We start from the raw sequence: 25,504 nt of genomic DNA on the forward strand, positions 1-25,504 counted from the left end.
TCGTGTGGCGATTTTTAGCTGAATTTCATTCAAAAAAAGCGTCGTTGTGATGTGGCCAAAGAGATGATTTCCAACGCAGATAGTGACCTCACATTCATCGAACGCATCATAACTGGTAATGAGACATGGGTCTATGAATTTGACATGCCCACTAAACAACAATCGACCGAATGCTGCTTCGAAGGTGAGCCGAAACCGAAAAGAGAACGCCAAAGTCGGTCCAAAATCGAGGTTATGCTGCTATTTGTGGTGTGGTGCACTATGAATTCCTTCCGAACGGTCAAATGGTCAAACGGTCAGTAAGGAGTATTATTTGGCCACTATTCGTTGTTTGCATTAGGCGATTCGCAAAAAGAGGCTAGATTTATGGAAGGAAAACTCGGATTTTACACCACGATAACGCACCGGCTCACACAGCGTTGGTTGTGTTGCAATTTTTGGCCAATAACTCCACGAATATCATCAACCAAGCATCGTACTCTCCAGATATGGTCCCGTGTGACTTTTTCCTCTTCCCCCGACTCAAATTGCCATTGCGAGGACCATAGACGCGTTTTGAGACTATAGAGGCCGTAAAAGAGAATTCGCTGCATGAACTAAAGGCCATACCTTCGGCGGCCTATAAAACTTGTATGGAAAATTAGATGTATTGCCGCAGAAGGAGAGTACTTTGAAGGCGATAATAAAGAAAATTATTAAAAATTAAAATTTTGCGTTTTTTTTAACTTTTCGTTCTTTTTTGAACAAATGGTATATATTAATTTTAAGTGTGAAGCTGCAATACAGTTTGTAGCTTACCACAACTACATGTTATTGTTTATAATACAAAATATAATTTATGGAGCTAAACAATTTATACATAAATGTACTGATCTTGAGCTGTAAACTCCAGATGCAGCTGTGTAAACAAAGATTTGATAGAATAGAATTGATACTATGTATCAATCGTAATGGAATATTAAGATAAATGTATATAATGTAACTGTATATTTGAGGTACTTCATTTATATACATAACATATGTATGCGTGCTTTAGGAAATATTAAGAAGCCCATTTATTTATCAATATATTCTAATATTAACATTAATTCCAAATAATTCAAGCATAAACTAATAATTGAAAGCGATTTTATGTGTTAACATTTTTATTATCTCAAAATCTTGTCCTCCCCTTTATTATTTGTCCTTCACATACAGCATGATTACTGTATTTATGCAACAATGTTTGTTCTTTGTGAGAATTATTTTGCATACTAATTGAAATGCAGTTGAAATAATTTTCAAAGTTGCCACCTAGAAACTAAGTCCTTTCAAACAATATTATTAAGTTGTCACAAAGCTGTTTGAGAATGCACAACATGTGATTATGCAATTTAGTAATTACACATTTATTGGGCCAGCAGGTCTGCATGCTTTCCATTTAATTAACATTAAGGATGCATTCATTAGCGTGCAATATTTGATTACCTTAACGAGCCTTCAACGCCTAATATACATGCACACAAGCGTACATGTATATAATAAGCAAACCAACAACTGCTTGCCTACATTGATCACAATTAATTACGAACATTTAAGTATGTGTTTGTTTTGATACACACTTCAATTATTCCTCGCCCCGATTTAACTTCCATCGGCACGCACGTTGACTTTAAAGCTTACAACAGCGTCGCCGTCACCGTCACCATCGCCTTCAATATACGGCTTTTATTGTCATCGCATGTTAAGAATGTGAATTATTGTTTATAGCTCACTGTCTCGTATCTATGACAGATGCAGTTGAGTGCAGTGCATGTGCACTACTTTTCCAGAGTAAACTAATTATCTTTTCCCTTTAAATCATTGTACTCGCAAGAATAGGCTGGGACTGTAGTAAATCGTAGATCGCTGTATAGCCATACTTACTTCGTTGTAGCTAGGTGTTAGAATTTCAACACCAAAATTTTCGATTGGGGACTCCGAGAGCAATTTCTCAAAAGTGAAATTGATGTTATCATTACCCGATAGTAGTTTGGAGTAATGTTCCTTCCATAATTTCAGAATACTCTGCGTATTTGTAACCAGATTACCATTTTCGTCCTCAGAGGTTGATGCTCCATAAGACGGTTGACTTTTTGATAGAATTTACGGGCATCATTTCGTTTTTTTGTTCTCGTTTCTTCCATCTGAATAGGCGCCTCTCTACCTTCCTCATCTCTGGGTATTGCTTACCCAGACGGTGCGCGTAGCTGCAGGGTCCTTTTATAGGCCCTGCACCTTTTATCGCAGCAGTAGTTTGGCGACTCTCTTCGTCGTACCATTGGCATAGGGAGTGAGAGACATGTTCCCATTATCTACCGGCATTATCGGTTTTTCCTTTACCTAATGAGTAAGTCTGTATACTGGCTGCATACCGATTTAAATCTATGTTCAGTTATATCTGTTGCATTAAGTTTTTATTATTATGTTCCCTTATTTGATTTATTAGAAAAAAAGTGATCAAGTAAAGGAGTAAAAAATCAGCTGTTGTGTAAAAAGTTGGTTTGTGTACACAATAAATAAATTCAAATTGTGGAACAGTGGCTGGGAAGTTGGTTATTTGTTGTGAACAAAATGTCTGAGTTTTTTATCCATTTAACAAACTAAGTTAAATGCAGTTTTTATTCTAACAATGGTGTTCAAATAGAGTGTACACTCAAGCTAGTTTATTTTCTTAAAACTTACAAGACCGCCTTTTGACGAAAGAAATATCTTAAGTCCTGACAGCTCTTAAAAGAATTTGTACTCAGGAAAAATTATTATCAGCTTTTCTAAATCTTGTTATTTATTCATAGCAAAATAATTATATAAATATATAGAAAGTATGTGGACCCTGTGAACTTTTCGTAATAATCAAATCAAATTTCTTTCCTGTATTTGTGTTTTTTTAAAAAGAATCAAGATACCATGGATTCAATATGTATAGTAACTTGAGATTTTAAACTTCCATATTTTATATATCATAATTGTCAAGTAAAACTTCAAACAAAGTTTTGTACTTTCCAACACTGAATATCCCAGTGTCAAGCGTCACCTTTTTTGCTTTGAATAGTTCTTATGATAGCAGCATTTGTAACTTTTTGTGTAAACTTAATAAAAGGGCACTAAAAATGAACATGAGGTAAATCAATTTAATTAATTTTAATTTAATTGTTTTCATTTATTATAATTATTTAAAATTTTTAAAGGCTTTTTTTGCTTTGTTGTAAACATACAGTTCAACATATAGATTTTACTATAAATTATTCTATAATATAAAATACTTATTATGGATTATTTTAAACATATAGATAGTTCAATAAATTCAGTATACTGACTAACTCATTAATTTCCATTTAAATATGGCTCATTTCAAGCTAATTTCTAAAGTGATTGTGAAAAGTATACCAGTAAAAATTATATGTGGTATATACATAAATATAATAAATTTACAACACTTTCAGTGGCGAAACAGAAACATTTAACTCAGAATGTCCAATATGTCTTGAAGAGCCCCAAACTGCCATAGAGCTGCCTTGCAAACATCAGATGTGTCAAGAATGCTTCGATCATTTACGGAGGAACACTTGTAGTATGCGTTTTAATTGCACATTGTGCCGTAAGGTAATTGAAGTAGCGTATAAGGTGGGTATTATAACATTTCTTAATCAAAATGTATATTTATAAAACAACTTATATGTGGCAGACGGTAATAAAGAAAACAGAAGGAAATAATGTTATAAAAGAAAGAGTCATATATTATGATGCCAGGAAATGTCGTGTGCTTTTGAAAAAAGATTTTAAGTGAACTCGTAAAGCCGAAGCCTCTACGATTACAAAAACTAAAGAAAAAAAAAGATTAGAAAATGTTTAATTAATTAGTATTCCTGAGAAAACCCCAAACTAGCAATTAGAATCTTGTAAAACAAATGTTAGTTAAATATATAAAATACATAAAACTTTGTATATAATATTGAATTTTTTATTGTAATTATTTTGCTCGATAAATTTGCAGCAATAAATATCAATTTTCATACAAATCCATAAAAAGTCTATCCAAAAAGTTGTACATAATGTTAATAATTATAGTAATTGATAATCAGTTTCCAAACTCCAAGGATTCCAGAGAGGAAATAATGGAACAATAATGGTTTCCATAATTTTCAGTTTGAAAAGCAATGCTAGAACGTCATTTTAGGCGCGGTCAAAAATTTCTCTACATTACTTATTTTTATGTTTGGATCTAAAATACAGTTTTAGTGTGTCACGTTCGGAAAATAATATGATTATGCTACTAGAATGATGTGATCTGTCATCATGAATCACATACCACAACCATAAACTACATACCAAAACCATAAACCACAGACTTTGGAGTGACTTTTATGCTGCTCAAAATAATTGGGTACAGATCATAAGACGCTTATAAAGTGAGGAATGGCATATAAACTGATATTATATTATCTGTTTGATTTCCTGTCTGTAAAAATGTAATAGTCTATGGAGAGCTTTAATAATTACATGATTGATTGTTACTTTTTTGATTCAATTTACCATATTAAAAACCTGTTCACACCGCAAATCTGAATTTTGTATTAAATTTGTTTCTTATATTTTATAAGATATTTTATTTTTATTTTTTTATATGTCCAACGTTTCTGGAATAAATTAGAGGTATTCAGTAACTCAATAAAGCGGCAAATATTTCTGCCTCGACTATAGACTCGTTGGGAGGGCAAACGGACATTTAATCCTCAGTTACTATGAATATCCGTACCATTATTTGTGTTGAAGAAGACTTTGAGGTACAAGGCAGTAACTCCAATCTAACCTAGTCTACTACGAATATGTAAATGTAGTGGATGACGATATTAATGTATGTGTATCCAATTCACTATTTGCTGTTAGTGAAATTCTGGATTACACTGGCTTAATAAAAACTGAGGCGGTAATAAAACAACTTAATAAATTTGTTTAAAATAAATTTAAGCTCAACACAATATACCATTACTTTAAAGTGCTGAGGCATTTATAGCAAATATTGCTTTTTTTATTATTATTAAATTTAAATAAATTCCATTGCGTTATATATGAAAAAGTTAAATAAAATATTTAAAAATATTTGCGGTATTACCGCATAGGCAATTTGAAAATATTTTGTTGTAATTGAATTTTGCATAACAAATATAAAGTATCTTTTTCGGTAAACGCTTTCCACATATTTTTGGCCTTTCAAATGATGTTGCGTTGAACCTAAGCATTTTGTGGTTGCCCTCATTATTGTTCGGAAATTTATGCAAAATCAGCAAGTTATAAAATTTCCTGAAATACAATACGGACCCAACCATTTAAATAAAATGCTGTGAAAATTGAAGTAGATAGTCGGTAAGTAGGTGGGTAGGTAGGTAGGTGGGAAGGTGGGTAGGTTGGTGAATAGGTAGGTAGGTGGAAATTTGTGGATATATGAAAATGCGGTAACCTATTGCATATCGAGCACGTAAGGGTTTATGCAAATATAAACAAAAATATTTGCAGATATTTAGAGAAACATTTTAACAACAATAAACCTACTAAAAGTAAGACATACGTGTGAGATTCCCACCCAAAACGTTCGAATTCATGAACATTTTAACAACTTGTCTTCACATGTTATTCACACGGATTTTTCTTGTTATTGTCTTGTAACTATTTTAGTCTTATTTAAATATTTATAGATCGCCAGCAAGCAGTTGGAGTTTTAATCGCCGAAACCACTATTACCAATCAAAATTCGTAAAACTAATATCAGACACCAATTTAAATCGTTTATCATTTAATATTGATGATTTCGTAAAAGGAGAAAAAGTCCTTTAGGAGAAAAGGTGTTAGGAGCTACCTTCATGCTGTCTATTGAAATGAAAACTCTATATTTAGAGCAGTTGCTGACTTTGAGGTAATTATAAAATAGTATTTTTAGAAAAATTAAAAAAACTATTGCGTTTCTTTTTAAATATTTTAGAAATAATCATCATGTAAATAAAATAAAAATTTATAACTAAAATTAATTGAATTCATATTGCATATATTTAATTGCCATGGAAGAAATTCACGCTTGGGCAATTTACCAGGACTATTGTCATCGAAACTGCTTATAGGAATTTTTATCCTAGATCGGTAACTATTAAAGATGATATGAAATTAAACAGTGATAACTAAAGACGCTGTTTAAGACAATGTCTTAAAACACAACTAAATAAAATACTTAGGAGGGTATCTTGTATCGGTTAAAAAAAAATTGATTGGTTCGATACTACACTTTGGTAATGTTGCTGTTGTTGGTGTGACCAGAGAAGATCTATATTGCAAGGAATTACAATGAAAGGAATTACAAAATGTAAGTACCAGAGTTAGGAAATTAATTAGGAAACAGAGTGGTTGTTTGGGATTTTTGGAATGATTTGAGTGTGATGAATTTTAGTTGCAATTAGCTTTGTTTGAAGTGGAGAAATATTGCGGCTTCAATGCGTCGAAGTTAAAGCTCAATTGAGCTCGAATTGGTGTGAACATTTATGAGGCATAATGAACATAATAACATTTATGAGGCATAATGATGAGTAGAGCTGTAGTTAGGAAATTGGCGTGTTTATGTGTGATAAGTTGCTATACTAGTCTCAAAATCGTGTGTGGAGAATAAGTTTTAATAAATTTTTAAAAATAAGCTTCTTTGTGATTATAAGAAAACGTAGCTTTTTCGGCAAAACTAATTACCTTCAATAATTACTTTTGAAATATTTAATATAGAGTAAATTTAATTATTATTTTTTTAAATTTTATTTTAAAAATCAAATATAGTTAAAGTGTGCATTATGCCAAGAATGAATGTAGTTTGATTGATAACTATAAATTTTTATTACAATTTAGACAAACTAAGCATGTAACTTAATACATTTCTTTTATGTTAATTAAGTTTAATAATAAGTAAACATATTTTTTGAAAAATGTGTCTTACTATCCCAATTAGCAATATTAACTAACTATTTGGAAGTATGTAACTTAATACATTTCTCTTCTCTTATGTTATATACTAATTCTGTTTTATAATCAGTATATATGTGTATTTTTTGGAAAATGTGTCTTACTATCCCTATTAGCAATATTGCATTAAAGCAGTTTCATTGGAATCTGCCAAAAGTAATTACTTTTCATTCAACCAGGTTGATTGTAGTGCATTATTCTCACTATGCAGAATGTAACGAGAAAGTCGAACGACACTTATTCAAGCATATTAAAGCATATATCCAGAAAGGAGCTAATAAAAAGCGTACCACCGCAATTGTGTATTGAAGTAGCACTCAAAATTTTGGGCATATCCGACTGATGCGACCTGTGAAATGCGATTCGTATGTGAAATAATATTTTCTCACGTGAAGTTGTGATTGTGTGAGCTTTTGTTTACTTGTATGCTGTGGTACAATTTGTTAAAGTGCTGAGTTGTTGTTGTTGCTATTCTTATGCCAGCAATAGTTGTTGTAATATATTTGTTTACACATTGTCCCCTTTGTTGCTATTACTGCTTCTCAGCTCTTTCGCTTTACAGCATGTTTAAGTCATTTTTTTTTCACCTTTACTGAGTAGACGTCTTCGTCGTTATTCACCACGCCATTGTTAACGTTATGATGCTTGTTATGTGCTGCAGGGAAATTGCAAAAGATTTTTTGGCATATTGATGCTTATACACATGAACACACGCACACACTCTCACACACTCACACATCCAAATTCATAAAATAATTCAAAAAAGCAGTGTAGCATGTGCTTCCATTTTTTCGCAAAATTTTTCTTTGTGCTGAAATAAATTTTATTTTATATTATTTTATAATATCTATAAGCTTATACATGTAGGGGAGAGAAAAAAAGTATTTTTGAAAAGAAATTCCTACGATATATAGTACGACAGATATGCCGATTTTAAATGAAATCACACAACAACAACAAATAAAAAACCCTCACATATTCACGAAAGTAATAAATCGTATCTGTTTACGCACAAAAAATCTCACGGACTTAAGTGTTAAACGTGAACACGTTTAAACGCATAAACGCATGTACGCATACACGCATTCCTTCATAAATCTGTATTCAATTAAAGTGTCAATGCCTGAAGTGAAAAATCGATTTCCACGCAATTCAATAACAAAAGTAATTCAATTTCACATTAAAAATGCATAAAATACGTTAAAAAATGATAAAAAAATTTGAAAAATTCGTGGAATTCAGTAACGAAATATTTCTGTCAACAAGTTGGCAATTGAGTTGAGTGCGAACTCCTAACGAATTTTGGAAAATATTTAAGCCACAAAAGCAACAGATTTAGTGATTATTTTATTTATATATTTAGCTTATATTTAAAATTTATATATAATTTATATATATATATAAATATATATACATATACATATACATGTAATAATAATATCTATACGCGTGCGGGCTTTTCAGTTTATTTTTCTTTTATTCAATTATAATTAGATATACAGAAAATATATATATATATATTATACATATATATATATATATATATATACATTGTGACCGAAAAGTTTTCGGGCACAATGTACAAAACGCAAAATTCTTAATCTTCATCAATATTTATTTTATCTCCTTCAAAATATGCTCCATTAGAAGCAATACACAAATGCCAACGTTTCTTCCAATCATCAAAACATTTTTTATAGGCGCTTTCCGGTATGGCTTTGAGTTCCCTCTGCGAATTCTGTTTTTCGTCTTCTATGGATTCAAAACGCGTTCCTCTGAGTGGTAATTTGAGTTTGGGAAACAGGAAAAAGTCACACGGTGCAAGATCAGGTGAATACGGTGGCTGTTTGATGGTATTTATTGAATGTTTGGCCTTAAAATCGTTGATAATGTTGGCTCGGTGCGAGGGAGCATTATCGTCATGAAAAATCCATGAATTATCCTTCCACAATTGAGGCCGTTTACGGCGGATAGCTCTCACGACCGATGCCTAGCTCTCGTGCTATCTCTCTAACACTCACATGAGGATTTTGGAACACGATTTCCTTTGCCTTTTCAATGTTTTCGTCGGTGGTAGAGGCCGAAGGTCGTCCAGAACGCGGCATGTCTTCGACGGTCGTACGACCGTCCTGAAAGGCTTTGTACCACTCATAAACTTGAGTTTTCGATAAAACTGATTACCCATAAGCCTTTTGTAGCATTCGCAACGATTCTGCACACGAAATTTCGTTCGAAACACAAAATTTGATGCAAACTCTTTGTTCAATATTTTTTTCCATTGTTTTTTCGCAACGCACTACTGAGGTGAACTGGTTTCAACAGCTGCCGTAAACGAACTGTCTGACAGATCGCGCTCATTTTTGGCATAGTAATTAAGGACAGTGCTGCCAAACTACATAAACTTAAAATATCGAAAAATATACAGCGCGCGAATTTTAAATGAGAATTTCCGAAAACTTTTCGGTCACAATGTATATAATATATATATATATATATATAATATATATATATATATATATTAGGGTGCCATTTATTTGCGAAAGTCAGAAAATCTTCCACAGCACCCATCAGATCGGTTGATTTTACTGAAAAAATAATCTGTTAAAAATTTTAGTTCAATGGGACAAGTGAAAATAGCGCCCTAAGAGCCCCACAAATTGGAAAATATCAATTTTTTTCATAAAATTCATATTTGTTTGCTTATATATCCGACATATTTTTGTCTTCCAAAAATTTATAGATCTACCATATTAAAAACAAACAATTCACTCATACAAAGTTTTTCCGTATTTCTAATTATAATTGAATAAAAGAAAAAATAAACTGAAAAGCCCGCACGCGTATAGATATTATTAATACATCTAATATGAATAGAATTAGATATATTTTACTTACGGTATGTTTGATTATAAAGTGTATAAAGTTAAAGAACACACTGAGTTGTTCATTATTAAGTTGCTTACTAAAATTTTTAGTTATTAATTTTAAATACTTACTATAAATTTTATATAATCAATCGATTCTATATGATAAAATTATATGTTATATAAATTTAATTTCGTCAATATTTCAATTTTATATACTTTATTGAATTAATAATAATAAGAACTGGAACATGTATTAAATTATATATATTTATATATAAAACATAATTTGATATTAAACAACATGGTGTTTATTAATATACTTCATGATATCATTGCTACTATAGGACATAGTACTGTCTTCACTACCGAACATATTTGTACCATTTGCACTAACAACAACTATGGTTGAGCTACTGCCGGTGCTTAGTCACCTCATAATAGCAAATCTCATATATGTATTTGTATGAGACCAGTGTAAATATCATCAAAAATCTAATTTATAATAATTTGTGCATTGTATGCATACAAAGTCAATCCTATGTGTCAGAAAGAATATAAACAAAAACAAAAACTATACATTAACTTTATTTAGTAAGTGTGCAATAAGAATGAAGAATAGAAGAAATATTGGTGATGTTTGTCCGTCCACTCAACACCAAACAACTTTTCTTCGTCTCTGACTACCATTAAATGCTCTTTCCTCTCTATTCCCTCTTAACCTAAAAATAAGAGGTTAATAAAAACAAAAAATTGCACTTCCCTGATTACCCTTTCATCTCGATGCAGCAAAACTCATGAAGCATAAGAAGGCAAATCAGATTCTGATTTGTCTGTGCATGTACATAATATTATAAAATGTATATAACACTACAAATTAAATGTGGTTTCAAACATTTTATTACAAAATACATATGTAGTACAGAAAGAACGTGTTCAAAATGTTGCCTTTTTCAGATAATTTCAATCAACAAATTAACTTTCAATTCGTTAAACTTGTGTTTTCAAATAAAGCTGTAGTTTATAAGCTTATACTTTGGTTAGTGCTTCGGTTAGTATCACTTAAAAAAGTGAAAAGTAACAAAAAACCAGGATTTGAAAGTTTGTGCAGCCTAGGCTACTTGTGTGAAAACACGTTTAATTATCTTTAATTATCGTTTCTGATTTAACAGGCACAGGTTTTAAGCCTGACACTTGCAGTCCAAAAAAATTATTTACGGACTATAAACTAATTAAAAAGTAATTCGATTATTTCCAAAAAGCACTGATGATGAGTATTTGGCAATACTCGAAACAACGTTGTATGGTCAGTCAAAGTTCGATAAATAAACTAAATTATTGTGCTTGGCTTTTCTTTGCTATTGGAATCCATCTAACAAATTTTGTAGTTTATTCAACAATTATGCTGCATTGAAAATGACTATATATCTATATCAAACAACCTAATCATACCACCTCTACCATTTCACCCACCTCTTGGGTACATGTCTACACTTTACATATTTCAATCAACATTCTACAATTTGTAAAAATTTTTTATGTTTTTTGATTATACAAAAATAAAAATCGTTTGTCTTGATAAATGCAAATAAATAAAAATAATCGATTAGTATAAGTTTAATTCGACATAAAGTATAAAAATGTGATAAACTGAGCTCCTTTGCATTTTTTTCTTAACGTATCTCATTTAGACGGTTTTACTCGTTATAGCCATATCTGTAATATTAAATATACAATAAATACAATCCAAGCAAAAGGATTTGCACTTATTGAAAACAAATTAAATTCAACTGTATTTTAAATCGGAGGAAACATAAAAGCATCCTGCTTTATTCATATTTAATGCCATACCCCAAACCCATTAACGCCTTTGTATCTTAGAATGCTTTTTATGCGAATATTTTTGTTATGATATGCAGATTTAATGTATTTCACAAATTTGGACGAATTGGCGTCTCAGCACCGATGAGAGTATCAATGAATTGAAATAAAAATATATGAAACATTTATAGGACAACTGCTGATTTATTTGACTGTTGAGAATTTTTCGCGATACTCGTATCTTCAGTTACTATTGGCTGATTTCATAATAATATTATTTCTGTTTCTGTTTTTTTTTTTTTGGTATGAGAGTGGAAAATAATGGATTTAAGAATATTAATATCACTAATATGGTACTATTCATTTAATCTATAAAATACATTGAACAAAATGTTATATATCAAATTCATTTAAGTGTAAAGAATTAAGATAACAATTAAAAAGATTTACAGATGAATAATTTTATTAAAATTATAAGAATACAACGTACTTATTTCATCTTTTTTTATTTTATTTTGCTTTATTTTATTTACTTATCAATAATAACATACAAATGTTAAACTTAATAGTTATGATAATATAAAGAAGTAAAATTACTTACAAAAAAAAAACGCTTGGAATAACACAATAAAATTGCTTCGATTTAACAAGATCAATTGAACAAAATAAAATTAAAGGTATTATTATAATTTATAATATATAATATATAATATAAATATTATCACAATAATTATGAAGAATAATTAATTTTATCAATAAAACAGATCCGATAAAAAATGATGATTTTTGTTTTTATTATTTTTATGTGTTAAATAAACGATATAAGACCGGCAAAAATGAAAAATAATAAAGAATGTTTATAATTATTTTTAAAATAGTAAAGAAACATATAATTACTTAATTAAATAATAAATATATTGAATTAAAATTTTTTGAAAATATTTTTATAATTTTATTTTAAAATTATATATTAAATAAATAAAAATATGAAAAAAAAAGTGATTATTGATGCATCATCAGACATGAAAACATATATTTCAAGTTGTAAGTTTCGATGGTTAAAGCCGAGTTCAAGAGAATAACTAGACCACTGACTAGAGACTTACTATTAGGATAAATTCCTCTAAACTGACACAGAATGACAGACCTGCCGTCCTGTTTGCCTAAAGATCATCCTATTTAATTCAACTTATACGCCATGATATCTGATAAATCAGCCCTGGCTACTTATTCAGAGGCTCCTTAAAATAACTTACAATTTATTTTATAATTCATTGTAGTATATTTAAATAAAGTATACTGTCATGTTATTATAATGTTATTAGACTTTAACAAACATCAAGTCCACCTCTGGACTCACAGGAAGCTATGCTGACCTACAGTCCGTCATCAATTAAAAGATAAATAAACGATATGAATTCCTGTATAGTTGAAGCCTAGTGTGGGGCAGGGATAAGCCCCCTAGCCACAAAAGAACAAAAGTGCGCAATAGCTCTAACAACAATAACTAAATAAGCCAGAGGTATAGTTGTTTTATATGTTACTTTTGGAATAGGCGGTTGTTCTTTTGTGATATGCTTACAAAAGAAAAGGTCTATAGATATGATATTGAAAACATATAATCATGGAGTATAAAATAACAATATTAGTAGCTCTACATATAGGTGTACTTGGCCGCTCTGAAGTAAGGCAGAAAACAAACAGTCTCTTGCTGAAGTCTTTAATTTGTACGTACTAGATTTTAGCAATAGACTTATTGTTTTTTCCTTACGTTGGAGCGGCAGAATGCACCTACAAGTTGGGTTACTAATATTATATTTTATTATAAAGTTTTTATGGTTGACTATATAAGAAATTGTCTTGTTGTCTCCTAGTAGTAGACAGACAATATGTCAGCAAGTTCCGTTTAGCGAAATACTAATAAATAAAATAGAATCTTCTTGCTGAAATCTGTTTAAAGCCATTTAAATGCACGTATGTTTATCACAAAATTCTATTCGATTTGCACATCGTACACTCTAATCTGCCTAATGTACGAAAGACCGAAAAGCTAGCATTTCATGTCTACCAAAGGAACACATGCATACTAACATATGTAAATAATTGTACTTATGGATGCGGTTGTACACATAACGTCACGTCACATCACGTGCGTCAGTTTGTTTGTCTTTGCGGATGCCACTTCGATTTTCGTAGCGTCAAGTATGCAAAATTTGTAAATAATGTCGTTGTCAACAGTAATTTCAATTTCGACGTCAACGTCAACGTCAACGCGGGCGCCACTCAAAACTGTGCTGCGATTGCAAATGAATTAAAACACTTCCATTAAACGTACAGGTAGAAACAACAAAGCCAAAAACAATAACAACAAAAACAGTGCACCGCAAGGCTTACCGTCATTGTTTGCTTGTATTTGTAATGTTTTCAAATTCTTATGCTTTATGGGTTTTGTTGGTATTTTATTTTTGCTTTTTTTATTTATGTTTCAGTTTTATCCTCAGAACCTGCAACTTAACCAACAACAAGTAATGTTGATTTTTTTGTTAGTCGTTTTTCTTTAACACTTCTACTTCTCAGTGAATCCATTTGGGATTAACTTTTATTTTTTATTGATGTCGGCATAAATGTGAAGGGAAGGAAAGTATGGTAGTACCATTTGAAAGGTGCTTACGCCGACGACGTATTTTTGTATGATGTGTGTATTGCTATACGAATGAAGTTGTGTAAAGTTATGCGACGTGCGTTTTGTTCTGTATGAGTTTATGAGTAAGTGCTGCTTTCAATACGAGTATGCATGTGTATGTTGCGTTATTGGCTTTTGTACATAATAAAATTATTTATTGCATTATAAAATGCAAATTATCATTTTTATTTACAATTTGCATTTCAATAAATAAAAATAACAAAGCAAAAAAATATTTAAAAATATTGAAAGCAAAAATGTGAGGTAAAAATCGTGCAAATGTGGAAGCTTTTAACTGTATAAGCACAGCAGCTAAAAGGCTTATTTACTTACCATACACACATATGCACGTTTATAAATATATTTATATTGTGTACATACACACATATATACATAAAAAATATAATTCTTAACGTGATATGAATGAATTGATTTCGTATATTATGTCAATAAATAAGACAATTCCTTTAAATGTATATGTGTAGATATGTACATATATATGCATGTAAATTATAAAAGATATATTTAATGAAAACCTTTTATCCTTTTATTTGCATTTATACGCATTATTTTTATTCTTTGTTTGGTATGATAATTATTAGATGTTGAATACAAACGTTTGAAAAGTACATATTACATTGAGTATATATACGTACACACATACAAAAGTACAAATTTTTTTTTTTTGGATTTTGTAGCACATTCACACTGTCTCATTTAGGCGGTTTTGCTCATTATAGCCATTAATGAGGATAATTTGCCATACAAAAATCTTTCATATAAATGAACTTATTATCAATAAATCAGCTCATTTAAAACGAAAATTATCGAGTGCAACCCTTAAATATAAATTTCCCACAAGGGAAATCACCAAAAGTAGAAATATTTGTCATATATTTTATATGTAAAATGTAAACAAACACTTAAGCTATAAACAAAGGCACTAAAGAAGTAGGTGTTTAATAAAGTCTTTGTTTTTATTAATTGAATATTTAATTGATACATAAAATGTATGTGGCGAAAAACGATGCTATGTTTCTTATTCTTCTCTAAGACTGAAGTTTGTTTTTGTGCCAAATGCTATTGTTGAATTGAATACTAGATGGCGCTGAAGCATATGTGCCGGAATCGCCACATGCATTTAAATAATTTAATAACAATATCAATTAAATATTTGTTTTTTGTTGTGTTTTGTGATATATGTATATATTTGAGTGAGGTTTATTTATTTCATATAAAAGTTCTATTAGTTGGGTAAATGACTTCATTATGATGTGAACGTTTCTTCATTAATGTGAATGAGCAAGTACCTAAATGAGACGAGACAGTGCTATCGTACTATTAAGGCCGTGTGCGAGTTCGAGTAAATTGATGGTAAATGGAGGGAAATAGTAAATTATGTCGGCATGGCAGCGAATATTGGTATTTACCATAATTTATTTAATTGTTTGAATGTTGAACTTTCTAAAGTTCCTAAAAATTCCAGCAAGCTTTTGAATTGAATACACACAACTCAATTTAAGCCGTATTAATCTGATAATGGTGTGATACGAAAAAAATATGAGAATAAAGTCTTACTCTTATAAACAGGACTCTTATAAACATTTTTGTAATGAGATAATGATATCATAAAATCTTATAAGATCTTTTCTGATCATTATTATGGAATATCTGAATTAGCAATTGTGGATTGTCAATTTCTAGAGAAAAAATTTGTTTTGAAGAACTTTTGTAATAACAAAATATGTAATCAAAACAAATTGAAGGAGAATAAATGAAAAATACTGAGATCAACGATATTATTCCAAAAATGAAAATAGGGCGAATCTTAGAATGATTACAGGCTCCTTGAGAAGGTATGCAGATCTGAGGTCAATTATAGATTAGTTTGATAAAATGATAAACAATAATCCAGGCAAGACGTTTTAAAGATACTTTGTCAGTTAATAGAGAGAATAGAGAGTAAAAGTGCTCAAGTGCACTGATTCAAATAGCTACAACATAATAATATAAATGTATCATATAATGTATATTATATGATCACATATATATATACAATAATAATCCAATTTGCTTTTTATTTATATATATTATAAACAGAACAACGTGGTGGTTTTATTAAAGGAACAAGAGAAATGTTTCCCCCGCGCATAAGAACAATATTTTTCTGGAAAAGCAAGAAGTATGCGAGCCTCGTATCTCAGAGAAAAAAGTACTTTGTGATGTACCTGATTTACTAATATAGAATATGTACAATATTTTTTAAGAAACAATCTAAATTTCATAGTTCACTGTAAAATAGATAATTACTACTATCGATGCATCGAACTCTATACAATAAAATCAGAATAAAGCCGAAGATAGCACCGTGCTGCAGGCATTTTTGTACAAATATGTCTAGTGAGTATAAAAAATATTGAACATCTGAAATGTCTCTTTTGAGAATCTTTGTCTTATTTTAATTGTTATGTAAAACTATTGCTGACAAAAGTTTTAACAATTATTGAGCTTACTTCCACCTAATAAGAATTCAATAATAAGATATGTTAACTTATAATACCTCACCAAGGCATGTTTTTGCTTCTGTATAGGCGTTAATTCGTAAATAATGAATCAGGAATGCGAGTCTGTTTCTAGACTGATAGGTCATTAATCTCTGCTGCCGCGACAATGATACCGTGGTCACTAGTAAAAGTCATAGATTCCTTGCACCGACAAAAGCACTCATATACGATGACATTACTGTCGCAAATAGAATTGATTAATGATTTATATAATAATATTCACCAAAAGCGAAAGGCGGTATATATAGCCAATTTCTTGTACTTAAATTAAAAATTTATAAAAAAATACAGAAAATAAAAAACAAATTAATCTACGTAATTTTTTATTGTATTCGCAATATAACAATTGCAATTATTATCATGTCTGCTCATTAAAGATGTAAGTTCTGCAAGTCAGACACAGGGAAGAGTTTATGCTGTTGTGTCTGAATCTGATTCATCTGAATCGGTCTCGGTGTCGGCTTCAGTTGCAATTCTAGAATCGGTAGTAGCGGTATTAATAAGAACATTGAAATCACGAGTTAGGGCATTAAAAGTTGTGTGCCTGCCAGGTGGAGCGACAGAATCAATGCCATTTGTCATTGCTATTTGTACAGAACCGCGTGCACTATTAGCGCGAACCTGATTCGTTAGTACGGGAACCAAACCATATCGTATTCCAGTGTGAGGAACAGACCTGCTCACTAAGAATCAAGAAGTTAAATTACCGACGCTTATATTTTCAAAGATTGTCATTAATTGGAAAATACATACCGTTGCCCCGCACGACGTTATTCGCAGCAGTAACAGGAGGATCAATGCCATTTGTTATTGGTGCATCTCCCACACTAACACCATTGGCTGCATTTATAGGAATGCCAACAGCAGAAGTTGATGGAGCAGCATTAGCGCTGGACTCACGAACCGAAACATTTTCTTCATTGCCGGCCGACATCTTTAGTTTTGTGTTCTGGAATGTTTTTTTCAAAACAATTTTAGAATTATTTCGAATAATTAGTTATTGTGTGCACGTTACGACGATTTTACCAACTTCACTTCAAGATAAAGCATTAAGGAATTCTAGAAAGTTCTGTAATATTTTCATATATGATTGACATTCGCTGTCAATATTTGAATTAAAACATTGATAACTAGATGTGGCTGTATACTTATGGAATGACAGAAATACATAAAATTCGTGCCAGCCATATTTTTTTTAATATCTCAATGAATGTTTATTCTGTAAGGCTGTATTGGTCGTACTGTAAGAAACCAGCTGACCCGATTCCGTATTTTTCAAATTAAAATCAAGTAAAGTTAAAGTTAGCTTTAAAACCCTAAATCCTGTTTAAGAAATACTGTTTACACTGAAAGTACAGGAACGCTTTCAAGTAAAAATGAAGTAAAGCGTGCTAACCATTATTTGTTATTGATTTCAATCTAAATTCTGACAGTGGATATATTTTATATATAATGTGTAAAGTATTTATTATTTATTTTATCTGTATGAAAATCTTATCAGTATATACATTTTGCTATATTTCTTTTAATTTTCGTTACATAAAAATTATCTTTTAATTTATTGTGTTTGCCTTTTCATTATTTAAATTCAAATAATCTTTACTTTTGGATCGAAATAAATTCGAAACTATTTTTGCAACCAAATTTCGCGCCTTGACGATGAAAACATTGTTGAATATTCATGTTGAAGTTTTTAACACAAATTATCTGGTTTCGACCCGACTTAAATCTTCATCGCAGAAATTTTGTGCAGTCCGGAATGATAATTCACCCAAATGCATCTTTCACCTTGCCTGATTTTGGGTGCTTCCAGTGTCTTTCTGCTTGATTTCTACTACAAGTACGTGCAAGAACAGACCTCTTATGGAAAGCAATGTATTAGACTATTCGTGTCGAAGTAAAAGTAGTGGGAAACTGAGTAGTCAACAGGATTTTGAGGTTATTTACGTGAGCGTAGGGGAGATCCTATATAAGCTGATGCAAACATTGAAGAATTGTGTTATATACGTTTGTGTATGAACTATTTGGTGATTAGATTGAACTTTTGGTGTTTGTGTCTTCATGTTTTCTAGCGTTGAGTACACTTTGTCATCACTGACCATATTGCGTACATTCTGTTAGTTACGTTACGTTTTCTACAGTCGCTATATCTAGACAATTAGTTCAGTCCATAATCGTGATGCAGTTTACAATATTACACCATATTAAGGGAATTGTATCATAAGATATATATTCTTATGATGAAATGTTGTCTATGTAAAAATCAATAAGTTAAAACGTGATTGCTCAAGAGTTCACTCTAATAAATAACATTTATTGATTGATGTAGTGCAATATATGTTATTTGTTGTTGATGTCAAATCGTAATGTCAGATGTATTGCAATCAATGTTTTGTTGTTTAAAAAGAAAAAAAATTAAAATAGGAATTGTAATTTCACTTAATTTCTTCAAACACTTGCAATTTCGGATTAAATTAAAATGTTGTCCAATATTTTACAATAATGAGGATTAGCTGATGCTTGTCGAATATCGAAAAGATGATCAGACCTGATGCCTCGACAATTCTTTACCATGGCGGCTTGGTAACGTTATAACGTAACGTTCACAGAAACTAATACGCATAAAATTTGATCACTTTACCGAGGTACCGCATATCTTTATATATTCATAACTTAAAATATTGTTAAGACACTTTATTATCCCCATTCTTTATTAGTGAACCTGACAAACTATTTTGACAATACATATATGAGACAGTTCAAATTAATTGCATTTACTTTATGTGCAATACATAAACTTCTAATTAAAACCAATAATATATATATATATATCAACAGTTTTTTGGCTAGACTACTGTCTAGCAGGGACCGCAAATAAAAAGGTTAGAAAAATTTAAAAAAAAACAGCAACTAAAAGATGTTTAAAGTATTATTTAATGATAATAGCAATTTTCTCAAGGTTAAACATGCCGTTCGTTTACGAATTACAGGAACCCGAATAGACCCCGACTCTATGGTAATTATAATAATTTGATTTCAATGAAAGAATAAGTATTTCTGTATAGAATGAGTATTTTCACTTTGTAACTGGTATTATGGACGAATTACATTTAGGAAAGATTAACAAATCAATAATAATATACTACTATGTATATAACATTCATTTACGTTAAAGATAAACTGTGAACTATCAAATTTGAAAGTTAAGTATATTTAATAAAAAAATATTGAAAATCATATTAAATAATTATTAATTAAAAATCGATGGGAGAAGTGACACTTAAGAATGAACTAATTATTATTTGGTTCAAATAGAATTGAAATAAGTTGGCAACTGATATGAATCGTTTGGATTACCGGCTCTGACGGTTGCCAAGGAAACTAACTGTTTTATTCGCATGGAGGAAAAGCTAGGCGCTAGGTATAAAAAATATGTTGCCTGATGTTGAAAAAAGGAATGCTAACTTTTTAGGCATTTTGAGTATGAGCATATAGCATTGATTAGAGCAATGGTACCCAACTGGTTGTCGGCGGACCAAAGGTGGTCCGTTAGATGATTAAAATTCTACGTGAATCAAATTTAACAGGTCACTGAGACCTCACTTATTAGAAAATGAGCACAAAAAATTTTCGAGTAATTATATACATATTTTATAATCTGTATAATGTATCTATGCACTTACACAATTCTTTATACATTCTATTAAGAATGCATAAACCATATTAAAAAATCATACAGTTTGTTATTCAACAAATATATGTTATAATAGTCTTTGGTTAAAAAAATGTTTGGAACTGCTGAATTAGAGGAAGTGAGGCACGCACGAAATTCATTAAAATTAGAACGCTTGGAAGGAAAGTGGTTAGAGTAGTGAATAATACTTTCATTATGGACATTAAAAATTCAATGAATATTGGTATCGATGGTAAGCATAAACAACATTCTACGCAATGCGATGATGCTATGCAAAGATCTCATTAAACACTTTGGATTTGGCAGAATAAACATATATCAAATTGCTCTTTGCATATGACTCATTAAGTCTAGATCTATATAAAATTAAAACTTGTCGGCTTGAAAAGAGTTAACAACAAATGATTTTTTTAAAATTTCAGAAAAACTTTTTATCTTTAAAACATGTAGAATATTTTTAATCATTACTTTTATTGAAATATGTCTCTGAGGGGAAAGGATATTCGTAGGCAGTAAAATACCACAAGAAAAACTTAATCTTGCTTATGTTGGATAAAGAGTATCTTACGTATTGGTCGACAGAATATAAATGAACACAAACATTTGTTTTTTTTTGATTTTTTTAAATGAAATTACCACAACTCCAAACCGAAGTTGTCAAATAAAACTCTTTAACATTTACACAACACAGTCAAGTTAGGCAAAACCAAGATATTGACACTGGTAGTTGCTGCCACAGTGAAGTTGCAATATTAAATGGAGGATAGTCGGTGGTTTGGAGACATCATTCCGATTCAAGTCTAAAAGTGGCGGTCACTTTTTTCTGTGTTCCTTCGGAATGAAAAGCCAGGATTTTTGGGACAAAATCAATGCATGAATATTAAAATTAAAAAATGTGAACATTTTAGCAACTACAATGTATGCGCATATCCTGCCAAAAGGACTTTCATTGACAATGTATTTGTTTGCAAAACAAGTTACAAAATGCCATTTTGTTGCAATTTTTTCCCCAATTGTAGATTTGGCTTGCTTAACTAGCCGGACTAGTTGTTCACTAGGCAGCAACAGTTGCAAAGGAATTTTTACTTGAGGTTGCTTGACTGTAGTATTTTTCGCATAACTGGCATAACCTGGCGTATTCTGTCGCAGTTTTGTGAAGAGGAGCATGGGGTATGGTATGAATTATTCATGAATTTCCGACAGCAAACCTAAATGTATTAAATAACAGATACAATAACAAAAATAAGCATAATACGTGTACCTAAAAGTGAACGAACGATAACAAAAGTGATTAAAACCGTGAGCCATAGTAGCAAAGTTGCACGAGGGCTATTTCGATGAGCGCAGATAGCCATATCGACTGATAGTTAGAGAGGAGTAACGAATGATTTTTATGTATGCATGATAAAAATATGAAAAGGCTATTGTATTTAGCAAAACATAATATAAAACATAGTACATAAATGCATTAATACACACAGACTGGCTTGTTACTATGAAATTCAAAAAATTTATATCGTCGCATCGTTTCAACCGGATATATGACTTAGATTTCATCCAGTTTCTGGTTACCAAAATTGATGTCCTACGCTAAATTCTTCAATTGTTGTTTTTCTGGCGTTTTTTAAGATAGTTTTTGTGCTACTGAAATAGTGCATAAGTCACTTACGTATCTTATAAGAAACTGCAGTTTGTTGTTTTTTAAATGATAAATATTTACAATTTAAGAACTTGGTTTTTTCATAAAGTGCTTTAAATTATTCCTGTTATGAGCTACAGTTTTCAAATTACTAAAAGATGTGCTCATTTTTCTGCGAGCGAATGGATTACAAATCCATTGAAATCCATTAAATAGCTTTTTATTTATATATATTCGAATAACAAAATGGCTATAAAGTCTCTCCAATACTGCACCACGAAATCCATTTTGTTCGGAAGCCGTTAACATCTATGGCTTATTGTCATGGGCTAAAGTTCATAGATTGTTGAAAGATTTGCTCGTTTTTCTAGCAAATCCGTTAAAATCAATATATAAAATGCTTAAAATGGTGATAAAAAAAATGCTTTAATTATTGTATATTCGAATAGCAGGACAGCTATAAAATCTTTCCAATCTTGGAACAATTAATCCAAGTTGTTTAAAAGGTATAAAAATCTTTTATCTATATTGGTTATTACGAACTTGATAACACTTGTTTAGATAAGTAACTACGAACTTGTTTAGATAACTTTCCGCGGTAAGATGAGAAATCAGCTAAAAAAGTTGCTAAAAAGACTTTTTGCGAGACGTCCGCTTGTCAAACAAAACCAGTCATTAGACACATGGAATATAAGCCATTCAAGAAGTCCTAGGCCGACTCTAAAGACTAACAGTTAATGAACTAACAGCTCAAACAGTTATTCTGGTACAAGAAAATGGTTTCTCAATCTAAATATATCTAAACTCACATTAAACACTAGTTTATTAACTTGATATGCTTCTGTTAACTATCACCTCTCAATGACGGGACGAAAGGACACCGATACTTGCAATCCCTGTGGAAAGAAAAGTAAAGCTAAAGATAAACTTATCTGCTTATTTGCTAAAATATCTCAATAAGTTTCAGTTTTAGTATTAAATTTCACTAAGCAATAAAAAATTTTCAGAGCATATTTTTTTAAATTTTTGAAATTTTTTTTTCTCCCGCAAAATATACATAGTAACGTGAAAAAATTTGATAGAATTTTTAAAGAATATAATATTTTGGATTTCGATTTGTAATAAAATTCTACATAAAACCTGTAGATTTCTGGACGGTATTAATTTATCTTACACCTCACACCAAACACATACACACGATTTTTCAGTAAACAAAAAAAAAAAGAAACACATAATTCCTGGCCTCCTTTTTATAAATTTGATTTATTTATTTATTTTTGAGTTTCTTCTAAAACTAGGAAAGGTATTTAATGAATCATAAAAAATCAAGACTAGGAAAGGTAGGCTCTATACTGTCTTTCATTAAAGAAATCTGACTTGGAGAAACACTCTAACCCGAGTAAGGGGTACAATAGATCTTTTAAGTCGCAGTGCTCAATTCCTTATTTTAATAATAATACCACGAAAATTAATTTTAAATTTAACTAAGTAAGTAAATAAGGAACTTGACTACTAGCTCCTTCGCCTGAATATCGGTCCCTTTCATGTCATAATGTCAATAAATTATGTGAAATTTGTTGGATAAAGTTAGCGTACAAAAATTAGTCAAGTAAGTTTTAATACTTAATCTTTCCTTTTATAATTTTTTATAATAAAATAATTTTGATTTAAGAAACTATATTATTTTAAATCACATCCGTTTAAAGTGACTCCACAACTCCACCAACATTCGTTGAACTCCAACTCTGTGCAATATATCATTGTCTTTACAACAATTTCCTCAACCATATTTTTACAAATATATTTTTCTGTTCGTTTGACCTCTCCGGTCAAATATCTTCGCAAAATCGTAAATTTTTGTCAAATTTTAGAAGTTTGTGTACCGGAAATTGTTACAAACGCTGCTGAGTTTTTTATTTTTTATCACATTTTCATCGGGCATTTCAGGAAAGCCATGTGCGTTTGTTTGCGTACTCCAAAATGCGGTCCGCTTTCTTATTTAAACGCACAAATAAATGGTTCATATATATTTCATACACCGCATCTACATATAAAGTATATATATATAAATATATGTATATATATATATACGTTTAATATGTGTCTGCATACGCACGTCTCCATTGTATGCATATTTTATCTCCATTTACTTCCGTTTTCTTTGGAGCATGGCAGCAAAATGCCAGTTTCCTTTGACTACTTCGATAGAATTCTAATGGCTTAATTTCGTAAATGCCTCGCCTTGATTTATCCAATTAAATGACTGCATTGTGGCTTAGTAATATTTCAGATCCTTGCCTTGCCTACTGCGTCAAAGAGCGAATCCCATCAATCGTTTTTTGAATGCCAAATAATTTGATCAAAGCAAAAATTGAAAGGAAGAAAAAGAAAAGTATTTGTTTAAGAAGAAAAAGTTTATCAAAAATTTATATCGAAAAATTTTCAGGTTATTTTAAACTAAATTAACTTTCAGATCAAAATAAAAATTAGAAGAAAGTGGTGTGTAAAGCAATGTAGTAATAAATTAAAATAACGATTTAAAAGTCCTAAAAAATTAAATAATGTTATTAGCCTGAAGCACAACTATCTTATCTTATCTTGTAAATATAAAAATATACGAAATGAAGAAACGATCCACCGATAATAGTCATTAAACTTAGTGTTTCCGAACTATAAAATGCAGGCAAAACGAACTATCTATAGTTCTATATCTATATATACAGTCTGTAGTTCTATCTGTTGTTCGAAAACTATATTTTTCTAACTTATAGATTAAAGTATATTATAAACTATAGAATATTGCTTTCAAACTACAGAAAACTGAAATAATGAGGCTGAATGTAGAAGATAGTGGTATATCTCTTCAATGTTTCCGAAGTATGAAAAACGTAAAAAACGAGTTTGAACTTAGGAGAGAGTGGTATCTCTCATTTATGTTTCTGAAATACAACAAAAGAAAATTGTACTTAAAAGAAAATGGCATCTCTCGTTTAGGCTCTTCATACCAAGTGTTCAATAATATACCCGTCGTTAGATTTTATTCAGAGACTTATCCGGATATTATGAGCGAGTACCTAAGTGATTTTAAAACGTATGTAATAATTTTTTTTCATCTAGGTTAAAATATTTTTAATAAAAAATGTGAAGACTTGACGATATGCAGACATCTGAATGCAATTTATTAAATTTCTACTAAACAGAAATCCAATTCTATCATTGTGATGCCCC

General features: G+C 30.5%; 2 protein-coding genes across 2 annotated transcripts; one reads left to right on the top strand and one right to left on the bottom strand.

The window, feature by feature from the left end:
- The first annotated feature begins 3,004 nt into the window (after positions 1–3,004).
- On the top strand, positions 3,005–3,891 carry LOC119687205 (probable E3 ubiquitin-protein ligase LUL3). The gene is made up of 3 exons (XM_038101458.1): positions 3,005–3,139; positions 3,462–3,642; positions 3,704–3,891. Exons 1-3 carry the CDS (start codon positions 3,129–3,131, stop codon positions 3,803–3,805), a joined length of 294 nt encoding a protein of 97 aa, XP_037957386.1. The 5' UTR covers positions 3,005–3,128; the 3' UTR covers positions 3,806–3,891.
- Positions 3,892–17,304: 13,413 nt separating this feature from the next.
- Positions 17,305–18,009, bottom strand: LOC119662465. The gene is made up of 2 exons (XM_038072088.1): positions 17,697–18,009; positions 17,305–17,626 (listed from the first exon to the last, which is right to left on the bottom strand). The coding sequence occupies exons 1-2, from the start codon at positions 17,875–17,877 to the stop codon at positions 17,355–17,357; spliced, it is 453 nt and encodes a 150-aa protein (XP_037928016.1). The 5' UTR covers positions 17,878–18,009; the 3' UTR covers positions 17,305–17,354.
- Positions 18,010–25,504: the final 7,495 nt, after the last annotated feature.

Source organism: Teleopsis dalmanni, chromosome X (assembly GCF_002237135.1).
Source record: "Teleopsis dalmanni isolate 2A chromosome X, ASM223713v2, whole genome shotgun sequence".
Classification (NCBI taxonomy): domain Eukaryota; kingdom Metazoa; phylum Arthropoda; class Insecta; order Diptera; family Diopsidae; genus Teleopsis; species Teleopsis dalmanni.